General features: G+C 43.1%; 1 protein-coding gene across 3 annotated transcripts in view; it reads left to right on the forward strand.

Moving 5' to 3' along the window:
- Nucleotides 1-224: 224 nt before the first annotated feature.
- DCBLD1 (discoidin, CUB and LCCL domain containing 1) overlaps nucleotides 225-13535 on the forward strand; it is an 86283-nt gene continuing 72972 nt past the window's right edge. For all 3 annotated transcript variants that reach the window (XM_074948297.1, XM_074948298.1, XM_074948299.1), the window contains exon 1: nucleotides 225-464. In XM_074948297.1, the coding sequence (XP_074804398.1) occupies nucleotides 368-464 (97 nt within the window). In that variant the 5' untranslated portion in view covers nucleotides 225-367. The remainder of the gene's footprint in view (nucleotides 465-13535) is intronic.

Genomic DNA, 13535 nt, shown 5'->3' on the forward strand with positions numbered 1-13535 from the left:
CGAGGCTGGGGGCCGCCCCGCAGCCCTGTCCAATGGGAACCGTGGTGCTTCCCGTCCTCTGGTTTCCTTTCCCCACCCCCAGCTCAGGGGTAGGGGGAGGAGAGATGCGGAGCTGCTGCCGCTCTCGAGAGAGAGACAGAGACGCGGGCGGCCGGGCGGGAGGGAGCAGCCGCCGGCAGCACCGCAGCCCCTCGCTCGCCCAGCGCCCCTCGGGGGCAGGGGCCAGGCGGGTGACCCCGCCACACGCAGACACCGGCTGCCGGGGTTGGCAGGAGCCTCTCGGCGGCAGCGCAGCCCCCGGCGGCGAAGGAGCAACAGCCGCGAGTGGGGAAAGTTGCCCCCCGCCCTCCCCTCGGGAGGCAGAGCCATGGGCTGCAGCGGGGGGCTGCGGGCTGTCCGCTCCGCGCTGCTGGCGCTGCTGCTCGGATTCTCTGCCCCGCCGTGGCTGCAGGCGGAGAAGCTGGGTGAGTCCCCCCCTTCGCCCCCGGGGAGCTAGCAGGGGGCACTGCCGGGGCGGAGGGGGGGGGAAGCAGAGACAGCTCTGTGGGGGCCTGTCCCAGCCACACAAGGCTCAGGCTCTTGTCCCAGTCTGGTCCCCGACGCTGACTTCTGTGCCCAGGTGTTTTGTTGTGTGTGTTGGGGGGGGGGTGTTAGTATGAGGTTTTTCTTCTGCTCCCTCTTCTTCCCCTAGTGGCTTCCCCTTTGCTCCTTGGCTTGCTAACCCACGTGCGCGGGGGGGGGGGGGGTGCAAGGCAGCAGACTCTGCAAGCTCCTCTCAGCAGGAGCAGGACCTAGTGCCGTTGATCTAAGGCTAGAGAATGGGGCCCCGTTAGCGCCCCAGCTGCGAAAACTCCCAAACCCGTACGTACCGGTGGTGGGTCGGAATCGGGATCCCTTACCTTTTGCTCTGGCAAACCAGAGAACATTGAACTCCACGAGGACAAGGCTAAGAAAATGGGGCTACCAGCCAGTGCTGCCCCTTGGCCGTTTTGCGGGAGAGGATTTCCTCTGAGTCAGATCCTCCTTACTTCATCAATTTGCTTTATCTGTGGCAGCTGGGAGACTTAACCCAGCCAATCTAACCATGAATTATGGTTTCTTAGCTGGTCTCAGGGCTGTATATAGTTTGACCTGGTTAATCCATGCCTGATTTATCTGTGTGTCTGAGTATCCACAGGATTAAAGTGGTAATCAATCTTACAGTAACTACGATGATTTGTTAATCTTTGGTTAATTAGCTCTATTCTAAAGCTAAATAAACAAGGAAGAAAGACCTCAACAAGTTGTAGGTAATATGCAGAGTTAATTTCTGCAAAGGTTATCTGTTTTGCCTGGCTCTGATCTTACAGAATGATAGAGGATATACATTATAAAGCACAGAGAGGAACATTCGAAAGGTACAGTACTTGTGCAGTGACCATCTTTGTAAAGAACACAGTGTCCATGCTATTAACTTTCATGCACTGATGATAGCCTTGATGCAGTTATACAGCTTTGTAATAAGGTGCAATTTTGAATTACTAAAACTGCTTTATTTTACAGGAAAGTTTGTAGAACCCAGAGTGTGCAAGCCACGTTAAAAATTAGGACAGAGCAGTGAGTATACCATCTGTAATAAAGTTTTATGGTATACTCACCTGCTTGTCCTAATTTTTAAGTGGCTAACATTTTAATTTCCTGTACAATCAAAAGAGTATATAGTTACATTCAAAACTTGCAACCTTATTGCCATGGAACATCATCAGTACATGACAGGAGTAACCATACATCTTTCTTAGGAAAACTCACTAACAGCCAGCAGTTAAATAATTAATGTTGGAGTTTGTGATAATTATTAAAATGCAACCATAGCACCTCCTTAAGATAGGGGAAGTATATGCTTCACTCTGTACTATTATTTCAGTCTAGCTACAGATTCAAAAAGACATGGTGTGTGGGTATACATTATCAAGATTAGAAAGAAAAGGAGTACTTGTGGCACCTTTGTTAGTCTCTAAGGTGCCACAAGTCCTCCTTTTCTTTTTGCGGATACAGACTAACATGGCTGCTACTCTGAAAATTGTCCAGAGTAGTATCCCAACAGTAATACTAAGAACTTCTTTGCCTTTAGCCTATTTGTGGAAAGACCATGTATAGAAAATGCATGTGTTTTCTGAAACTGGATTTCTGATGTGCATGCGCTAGCCTTTTGAAGCTGAAGTTTTGCATCAGTCTAGTGGCCTTTGATTCTCAAGCTTTGTATACCTTTTCTTTTCTGATAGGTTTCAGAGTAGCAGCCGTGTTAGTCTATATCTGCAAAAAGAACAGGAGTACTTGTGGTACCTTAGAGACTAACAATATCTATAAATATCTTCTTACTATATGTTCCATTCTATGCATCCGATGAAGTGAGCTGTAGCCCACAAAAGCTTATGCTCTAATAAATTTGTTAGTCTCTAAGGTGCCACAAGTACTCCTGTTCTCTTTTCTTTTCGGTTTAGTATGCTTAATCCCATTATATATATTATATATATTTCCCTCTTGGAGCTCCCATATGCCATCCCTTTGGCACATTACTCAGTTTTGAGACTCAAAATGTGTTATGGTGTAGGAAACACTTAAAAAGGTTTTTGTAAAACACAATCCAAGGGAGAGTCATTTAGCAATAACAATTTGCATTAAAATCTGGGTCCAGGTCTCCATGTGCAGAGAGTAAGTGGGGACTGTTTTTCTGATGTGGAATGTATTACAGAAGCACATACTCTCTGAAACTTGGATCTTTGTTACTCATTGAATAACTGTGGGAGAGGTGAGGTGGTTTGGAAACTGGTTTTAATTAAGGAAAACATCTTTTTAAGCTTAACTGGGCTTGGCCCCTCTAAAAACAGTGCAGCTCTGACTCTTTATGAGTAATAAAGGATTTAGAGATTTAACATATTCTGTCCCTCAGTGATATCATGATTGTGGTTGCCTGTTCTCTGCTGTCAACTCCAAAATCCACTTCTCTCCCTAGCTGTTCAGCCTCTCTTCTTCAACTCTGGTATCTCTTCCTGGATTTCCTTTCACCAGCTCAAATTCATGATCAAGAGGAGGCAAACCTGAACTTCTCACCTTTCTCCTTAATTCTTCTCCAGTCCCTCCTTTCACAGTTAAGGATTTAACTATCTTACCTGTTGCCCAGAATTACTAATTTAGGGCTAGGTTTCAGAGTAACAGCCGTGTTAGTCTGTATTCGCAAAAAGAAAAGGAGGACTTGTGGCACCTTAGAGACTAACCAATTTATTTGAGCATAAGCTTTCGTGAGCTACAGCTCACTTCATCGGATGCATCCGATGAAGTGAGCTGTAGCTCACAAAAGCTTATGCTCAAATAAATTGGTTAGTCTCTAAGGTGCCACAAGTCCTCCTTTTAATTTAGGGCTAGTCTATACTGGCAACGTTACAGCACTGCCGCAGCATCGCTTTAACATGGCTTGCGTGGTGACGGCGCACCTCCATGAGGGGAGTAGCTACCCGTGCTGGGAGCCGCTCCCGGCACTGTCTATACTGGCACTTTACAGCACTGAAACTTGCTGCACTCAGGGGGGTGTTCTTTAACAGCCCTGAGCGAGAAAGTTGCAGCGCTGTAAAGTGCCAGTGTAGACAAGCCCTTAGTGTTGTATTTGACTCTCTTTCTTTCCACCATGCACACCTGGGCTCTTGCCAAGTTCTTCCTGTTAGAACTTACAAAAGAAGTGGGGGGTGGGTGAGGGGGAGGGGCTGTAGGGGGGTAAGAAAGGACCTTAATGGTTGGAAAAGGTTGTGGGGGGGAAGCAAGGGGGAAAAGAGGAAATAGGACTTTACCTCATTGCTGGTGGGATTTATTCTTGTAGAATTCAATCTGACATTTAAAATAAAATTCCTAGCTCTAATGAAAGCAAAGATCAACTTCTGAATATCAGTCTATGTTGTTCTGTCTTCATGAGTTCGTAGACAGCTATGGTCTGATCTCCACTTAAAATTGAGGTTGGCATAGCTATGGCCCTGTGGGGTATGAAAAATCCCTGAGCTCCATAGCTATGCTAATGCTCTCCTGTCGGCTTAGCTCTCCCACAGACATAGCACTGTCTACATGGGGCATTAAGGTCAGTACAGAACATAAGAATGGCCATGCTGGGTCAGACCAAAGGTCCATCAAGCCCAGTATCCCACCTTATGAAAGTGGCCAATGCCAGGTGCCCCAGAGGGAATGAACAGAACAGGTAATCATCAAGTGATCCATCCCCTGTCGCCCATTCCCAGCTTCTGGCAAACAGGCTAGGGAAACCATCCCTGCCCATCCTGGCTAATAGCCATTGATGGACCTTGTGATGAGTTCGGTCACTGAGATCCCCTTGGGACTGTCACTTGATGTGCTGAAATTACCTCTGAGCCCATTTTCCCTGCCACCTTGGGATTCCAGAACCCTGCCTTGTTGAGCCAGACACACTAACCTGCTGCAACACAAACCCAGGTCTGGGCCACGCCCCCAGAGCTGCAGATTTTAACTAAAAACTGCTCAGCAAGTTACCTGTCTCCAGAACCCTGAAACCCAGCCCCCAATGGGATCCAAACCCTAAATAAATCCGTTTTACTCCGTATAAAGCTTATACAGGGTAAATTCATAAATTGTTTGCCCTCTAGAACACTGATTGAGAGAGATGCACAGCTGTTTGCTCCCCCCAATATTAATCACTTAACTCTGGGTTTATTAATAAACAAAAGTGATTTTATTAAGTGTAAAAAGTAGGATTTAAGTGGTTTCAAGTAATAACAGACAGAACAAAGTAAATCACCAAGCAAAATAAAGCAAAAACACGCAAGCCTAAGCCTAATACATTAAGAAATTGTTTACAGGTAATATCTTACCCTCAGAGATGTTCCAATAAGCTTCTTTCACAGACTAGACCAGTGATCCTCAAACTTTTGTACTGGTGACCCCTTTCACATAGAAAGCCTCTGAGTGCGATTTCCCCCCCCACACACACACATTAAAAACACTTTTTTATATATTTAACACCATTATAAATGCTGGAGGCAAAGTGGGGTTTAGGGTGGAGGCTGACAGCTCGTGACCCCCCATGTAATAACCTCGTGACCCCCTGTGGGGTCTCGACCCCCAGTTTGAGAACCAGACTCCTTCCTAGTCCGGGCCCAGTCCTTTCCCTGGTACAGACGCCCCGCCGATTTACGCAATCGTTCCATTCCAGAAAGCCTTGTGTAACTCGAGTTTTGCGTAAGTTGGAAACGTATACCTGTATATTACACAAAAATTTCCACAACTTGAAAATCCTATTTCTGGCTTATGGAACTTTTTCCGTAAGTGCAAATTTGCATAAGTCGGGTCTTGTGTAACCCGGGGAGCATCTGTACAGTCGTTGTTAGATCCAGCAGACATCTCAGGTGGTAAGAAGGGGTTTTCTCATGACTGGCAGCCCCTTTTGTCCTGCTCTACCCCCTTTCATAGCTTTGGTACAAGGCGAGAATCTTTTGTCTCTGGGTCCCCACCCCTCCTTCTAAATGGAAAAGTACCAGTTTTAAGATGGATTTCATTATCAGGTGACATGGTCACATGTCACTGTCAGACCCCTAGTTTCCATTTCCAATGGGCTGGCCCACACGTACACAGGAAGGCTTTCAAGTAACTAAGGCCATTTACAACTGATTGTTTCTGAAGCACCCTTAATGGCCTCCACTTAATATGATTACATCAGTGATTCAAATTTATCTTATTCTCCTAACTCCAGATATAGAAATAATACATGCAAACAAATAGGGTGAACACACTTAGTGGATTACAAGCTTTCTAATGGCACCATACATTGAATTTCTAATGACACCATATATTGAATTTCATCTGCCATTTTATTGCCCAATCACCCAGTTTTGTAAGATCCCTTTGTAGCGCTTCGTAATCTACTTAACTATCTTGAGTAGTTTTGTATCCTCTGCAAATTTTGCTACCTCACTGTTTACCCCCTTTTTCAGATCATTTATGAATATGTTGAATAGGATTGGTCCCAATACAGACCCTTGGGGAACACCACTATCTACTTCTCCCCATTCTTACAACTGACCATTTATTTCCTATCTTTTAACCAGTTACCAATCCATGAGAGGACTTTCCTCTTATCCCATGACCGCTTACTTTGCTTAAGAGCTTTGGTGAGGGACCTTGTCAAAGGCTTTCTGAAAATCTAAGTACACTATATCCACTGGATTTCCCCCATGCTTGTTAACCCCCCTCAAAGAATTCTAGTAGATAGGGGAGGTATGATTTCCCTTTACAAAAACATGTTGACTCTTCCCCAACAAATTATGTTCATCTATGTGTCTGAAATCTGAAAATATTGTTCTTTACTAGAGTTTCAACTAGTTTGCCTCGTACTGAAGTCAGGCTTATCAGCCTGTAATTGTCGGGATCACCTCTGGAGCCCATTTAAAAAATTGGCATGTCATTAGTTATCCTCCAGTCAGTTGGTTCAGAAGCTGATTTAAATGATAGGTTACAAACCACAGTTAGTAGTGCTGCAATTTCACATTTGAGTTCCTTCAGAACTCTTGGGTGAATACCATCTGGTCCTGGTAACTTATTACTGTTTAATTTATCGGTTTGTTCCAAAACATCCTCTGATGACACCTCAATCTGGGACAGTTCCTCAGATTTGTCACCCAAAAAGAATGGCTGAGGTTTGGGAATCTCCCTCACATCCTCAGCCATGAAGGCTGATGTAAAGAATTCATTTAGTTTCTCTGCAATAGTCTTATTTGTGAGTGCTCCTTTAGAATCTCAATCGTCCAGTGGGCCCACTGGTTGTTTAGCAGGCTTCTTGCTTCTGATGTACTTAAAAAAAAATTTTGCTATTACTTTTTGAGTCTTTGGCTAGCTGTTCTTCAAATTCTTTTTTGACCTTCCTAATTATATTTTTGTACTTTATTTGCTAGGGTTTATGCTTCTTTCTATTTTCCTTCCTAGGATTTAACTTCTACTTTTTAAAGGATGCCTTTTTGTCTCTCACTGCTTCTTTTACTTTGTTGCTTAGCCATGGTGTCACTTTTTTGGTTCTCTTACTATGTTTTTTAATTTGGGGTATACATTTAAGTTGAGCCTCTTTTATGGTGTCTTTGAAAAGTTTCCATGCAGCTTGCAGGGGTTTCACTTTTGGCACTGTACCTTTTAATTTCTGTTTAACTAACTTCCTCATTTTTGTGTCATTCCCCTTTCTGAAGTTAAATGCCGCAGTGTTTGGCTGCTGTGGTGTTTTCCCCGCCATAGGGATGTTAAATTTAATTATGTTATGGTTACTACTACCAAGCAGTTCAGATGGTGGACCAGATGCTGTGCTCCACTTAGGACTAAATCAAGAATTGTCTCTCCTCTTGTGGGTTCCAGGACTAGCAAGAAGCAGTCATTCAGGGTGTCAAGAAACTTTGTCTGCGTCCCATCCTGAGGTACATGTACCCAGTCAATATGGGGATAGTTGAAATCCCCCATTATTATTGAGTGTTTTTGTATTTTTTCATAGCCTTTCTAATCTCCCTGAGCATTTCACAGTCACTATCACCATCCTGGTCAGATGGTAGGTAATATATCCCACTGCTATATTTTTATTATTCGAGCATGGAATTATAAGATTCTGTCATTTGATTCTACACTTTCTTTCACATATAGTGCCACTTCCCCACCATCACAACCAGTTCTGTCCTTCTGATATACAGCAAGTGGCTTTTTCACACCCCTGAGTGATGTAGTTATACTGAAGTAAATGAGTAGCGTAGACCTGGCCTCAGGACCTTTCTCAGACCTGAAGAAGGGTCTGTATAGCTCAAAAGCTTGTCTCTCACCAACAGAAGTTGGTCCAATAAAAAAATATTACCGCACCCACCTGGTCTCAGTAAAAATAATCTTCTCACCAGCTGATATGACTCTGTGACTCCCTTCTTCAATATGCTCTAGAGGCTTTCTGTCTTCTTCCATGTCTCATTCAGGTTCTTCATCTTCAGCTTCTTCTTGCTTCAACACTGCCTACAAATTTGCTTTGGTTTCCTACTATTCAGCCCTAGACGCTTCACTTCAACTCTACTCACCTTCATGCATCTTTTGGCTGCTTTTTCCTCCTGCAGTTCTACATTCTTTTTCATGCCATTTTGTATCCCTCAAACAGCCTCCCTGAACTTGTGCACGTAGTGACTTCACTTACTCCTTCAGATTTTTCTTCAAAATTCACTTTTTTCAGCTAGTAATATGCAATTAATCTCCACTTCAGCATTCCCCATTGTCATCCCTATGCCTGACAAGATAGTTTTGTAAAGCAAAACATAGAAGGACCAAAGAAGCTTCTCAGCATGGTTATTCAGATTATTGTAATCGAGATTGTTGTCCCATCTCCCCGGATGCTTTCTCAAAACCTGAGAAAGTGTGGGGATAAAGTGAGAAATGCCAATAGCCAAGCAGAGTTGGACCTTGCAAAGGGAATTAAAGCCAATAGTAAAGGCTTCTATAGCCGTATAAATAAGAAGAAAACAAGGAAAGAAGAAGTGGCGCTGCTAACCACTAAGGATGGGGTGGAGATAAAAGATAATCTAGGCATGGCCCACCACCTAAACAAATTCCTTGCCTCAGTTTTTAATGAGGCTAATGAAGTGCTATGAAGTAGTGGCTAATGGGAACAAGGATATGGAGGTAGAAATCTCCACATCCGAGGTGGAAGTCAAACTCAAACAGCTTAATGGGAATGAATCGGGGGCGTCCTGGATAATCTCCATCCAAGAATATTAAAGGAACTGGCACATGATGTTGCAAGCCCAATAGCAAGGATTTTTAATGAATCTGTAAACACGGTCGTACTATATGACTAGAGAAAATGCTAATATCATTCCTATATTTAAAGGAGAAGAAAAGTGATCTGGGAAACTACAGGCCTGTTAATTTAACAATTGTATGCAAGGCCTTGGAACAGATTTTGAAAGAGAAAGTAGTTAACGACATAGATTTGAATGGTAAATGGGATAAAATACAACATGGTTTTACAAAAGCTAGATTATGCCAGACCAACCTGATCTTCTCTGAGAAGATAACTGATTTTTTAGACAAAGGAAATGTTGTAGATCTAAGATACACCTGTACCCCGATATAACGCGGTCCTCGGGAACCAAAATATCTTACTGTCTTTTAGGTGAGACCGTGTTATATTGGGGTAGGGAGAGGAAGCGCTCCCCGCCCCAGCTCACCTCTGCTCTGCCTCTGAGAGCGCCGCAGCTGCTCCGCTTCTCCCTCCCTCCCTTCCAGCCTTGCTGCGCCAATCAGCTGTTTGGTGCGGGAAGCCTGGAAGGAAGGAAGGAGAAGCGGAGAAGTGGAGCAGTGGCGGCGCGCTCAGGGAAGGAGGCGGAGCAGAGGTGAGCTGGGGGGGAGGGGACAGAGGAACCGCTTGCGGTAACACGAATTCGGATATAATGAGGTAAAGCAGCCCTGCTCCCCGGAGTGCTGCTTTACCGTGTTATATCCGAATTCACATTATATCGGGGTAGAGGTGTACCTGCATTTTAGTAAGGCATTTGATGGAGTTCCACATGGGAAATAATTAGTTAAATTGGACAAGGTAGGGATTAATATGAGAATTGAAAGGTGGATAAGGAACTGGTTAAAGGGGAAACTACAATGGTTCATAATGAAAAGTGAACTGTCAGGCTGGAAGGAAGTTACTAGTGGAGTTCCTGAAGGATTGGTCTTGGGACCAATCTTATTTAACATTTTTATTACTGACCTTGTCACAGAAAGTGGGAATGTGCTAATAAAATTTCTGGATGACACAACGTTGGGCAGTATTGCCAATACGGAGGAGGGCCAGAATATCATACAAAATAATCTGGATGACCTTGTAAACTGGAGTGATAGAAATGGGATGAAATTTAATAGTGCAGTGTGCAAGGTCATGCACTTAAGGACTAACAACGAGAATTTTTGCTATAAAATGGGGATATTTCAATTGGAAGTGACAAAGGAGGAGCAAGACCTGGGTGTATTGGTTGATCATAGGAAGATGTGATGAGGCTGTGTAAAAGGCTAATTGAGTCCTAACATGTCAGGCAAGGTATTTCTAATAGAGACAGGGAAGTGTTAGTACCATTATACAAGGCATTGGTGAGACCTTATCTGGAATACTGTGTGCAATTGTGGTCTTCCAGGTTTAAGAAAGATGAATGCAAACTGGAACAGGTGCAGAGAAGGGCTACTAAGATGATCTGAGGCACGGAAAACCTACCTTATGAGAGGAGACTCAAAGAGCTTGGCTTGTTTAGCCTAACCAAAAGAAGGCTGAAGGGAGATATGATTGCTCTCTATAAATAAATCAGCGGGATAAATACCAGGGAGGGAGAGGAATTATTTAAGGTAAGTACCAATGTGGACACAAGAACAAATGGATATAAACTGGCCATCAACAAGTGGATTGAAATTAGACGAAGGTTTCTAACCATCAGAGGAGTGAAATTCTGAGCAGCCTTCCAAGGGGAGTAGTGGGGGCAAAACCATAACTGGCGTCAAGACTGAGCTTTATAAGTTTATGGAGGGGATGATATGATGAGACTGCCTACAATGGCATGGGGATATTTGCTGCTAGCAGTTGCAGATCAGCTACAACAGCCAGTGATGGGACACTAGTAACTCAGAGCCCTCCCCATCTACAGAGAATTCTTTCCTGGGTGTCTGGCTGATGGGTCTTGCCCACATGCTCAGGGTCTAACTGGTCACCATATTTGGGGTCGGAAAGGAATTTCCCTCCAGGTCAGATTAGCAGAGACCGTAGGGATTTTTTGCCTTCCTCTGCAACATAGGGCATGGATCATTTGTAGGTTTAAACTAGTGTAAATGGTGGATTCTCTGTAACTTGAAGTCTTTAAATCATGACTTCAGTAACTTGGCCAGAGGTTAGGGGGTCTATAATAGGAGTGGGTGGGTGAGGTTCTTTGTCCTGCAATATGCAGGAGGTCAGACTAGATGATCATGATGGTCCCTTCTGACCTTAAAGTCTATGACTCTGTGATTGTTCCTTCCCCTTTTAGGTCACAACACTAATTTCTTCCCTTCCCAGTTTAACTCGTAATGTTCTTAGGATAGGGATTTTATTTTACAGATGGCCACTGTTAGGGGGCTTATTCCTTCACCCACTTACTTCCCTGGTTCTTCTCGCATGAACAGAGAGCAACAATACCCGAAGTCCAAAGGTGCAAACAATTCGATGTTTATTGGGGTGAACTTCCAGCAAGCATGATTCCAGTTTCCTTCCTTAGTATCCTCCTTCCCAGCTCTGACACCACAGAGCCTTACACCTGTGTCCCTGTTCCCATTTCTCCCTTTAGCCAAACAGGATTCCAGTTTCCTTACTCCCATTCCCTGTTCCCATTTCCCCCTTTAGCAAAACATGGTTCCAATTTCTCCACCCCCATACCCTGTTCCCATCTCTCCCTCACACACACCCACCCCCTCCCACCAAGGCCCCCCCCACTTCCTCATTGACTACAGATTATATAGTAAAACTTGAGTTCGGCTTAGCTATACCTTAACCAATCATTTTCCTGAAATTTAACTAACCAATCCTAACATATTGTAACATGATTATGTAACCAATTATATCCCACCACCTTAATTAGTTTACACCCAGCAAAATTAATTATACAGCAGACAGGAACACAGGGCCTCAGACTGTCACAGTAAGAGAAGGCCCTTACACCAGCAGACAGTGATTTTGATTCTTTCTTTTATACTTCTAGAACTAGCCAAGTGATAAGAATACCCCTAAATTCTTAAAGTACAGGCCTTTACAGACAGGCCTGAATATCTATATCCTAACACTTTAGGGCAATATACACAATTTAATGAAATCATATTTTTTCACATATTGTGTAATTGGAGGAGAATAAGCCTGTACATGTTTATCTTCCATACAGAATCAATTTGTTTTGATCAGTGATAAACTATTGAAAAGACAGTAAAAGGAAATAACACCATCATTTGTAGATATTTGAGAGTTAGTTGGTGTTGTGAGCACTAGCTTGAGTCTGTAAAGGCTTAGGTTCAAGACTAGCTTTGTTACAGTTATGTTCTTATTGAATGCTCTCCCATGACACAACTTGTCAAATCAGAAAACTTTGCACAAACTTCAAACAAGCAAACAAAAACACTTTCCACTGAATTCAGTAGGAACAGGATTGGGCCCCAAACTATCTATTACAACAACAACAAAAATAACTGCATAATTTCTTCAAATATAGCCAGCACACAACTTTTCTGGAAGACTTTACTGGAGAGACAAACATCACACAAGACAGTTCCATAACAGGGTAATTGTTAATGTCCTTTAAATGAATGTATTTCAGACTATGCAGAAGTGTTCTTTTTGCCTTCACAGTAAATCTGGGAATTTTCAGACCAAATCCAATTTTGGTCTGAAAATTTTCCAAGCTAAAGTTACAGGGTATTAAAATAGGCCTTTGTGTTGGAAGTTGGTTGGAAGCTCAACTATGAAATGGCTTCCACCTCTCAGTAGTGTTCTGTAATATTGCCTTTAATTGGTACTAGAACGTCGACTGAGCTTTGATTCAGCTGTATCAGTTGCTGCAGAAACCTTGTTTTCATCCATTTTTTTAATCAGCAGTATTTGAGTTTCTCATTACTACCACAAGCTACTTAAATAAATAGGTTTCAAAGTAACAGCCGTGTTAGTCTGTATTCGCAAAAAGAAAAGGAGTACTTGTGGCACCTTAGAGACTAACCAATTTATTTGAGGATAAGCTTTCGTGAGCTACAGCTCACTTCATCGGATGCATACTGTGGAAAATACAGAAGATGTTCTTATACATACAAACCATGAAAAAATGGGTGTTTACCACTACAAAAGGTTTTCTCTCCCCCCCACCCCACTCTCCTACTGGTTGTGTAACTCCATTTACTTCAGCATAGTCTGTTATCCTTGGTTTACGTCTGTGCAAGCAAGATCACAATAGTTGATTCTGTAGTGTAAATATGGAGAAAATTACACTCGTATTGATTTAAATAATTTGGGAGACTCTGAGGATACTGCATTTATGGTACTGCCTCTGAAGTAAGATGAATAGAAATGAAGTCTCAGTGTCTGTCATAGTGGGTAAGGGCAGAGGAATATCTACGCCCGAGCAAGGAGATGTTGAAGATGATGGAGCAGCTCAGTGAATGTGCGCGCTCACACAGAGAGAGCAATTAAGTCCTAACACAGTAAAGCACTGATCCTGTGGCCTAACTATCTAATTGGTATAATGACTGGATGCCGGGCTGAGCTGCCTTCATGATATGGGAATATATAGTCGCCTAAAGCTTCCAAAGGTGTTGACATCCTAAAGAAGATACATTTTTATTAAAACTTGAAAAAAATCCCTCTTTTTCAGTTCTTGCTATTTCACACCCCCATACCCTACCACCTGCTGGGGTTTATTCCTTAAAACAGTACTTTCATTAGAATGAAGTTTGGTACATGTACTATACCAGCAAGGCAATTTAAAATAAAT

The sequence above is a fragment of the Natator depressus genome, chromosome 3 (genome assembly GCF_965152275.1).
Source record: "Natator depressus isolate rNatDep1 chromosome 3, rNatDep2.hap1, whole genome shotgun sequence".
Taxonomy (NCBI): Eukaryota; Metazoa; Chordata; order Testudines; family Cheloniidae; genus Natator; species Natator depressus.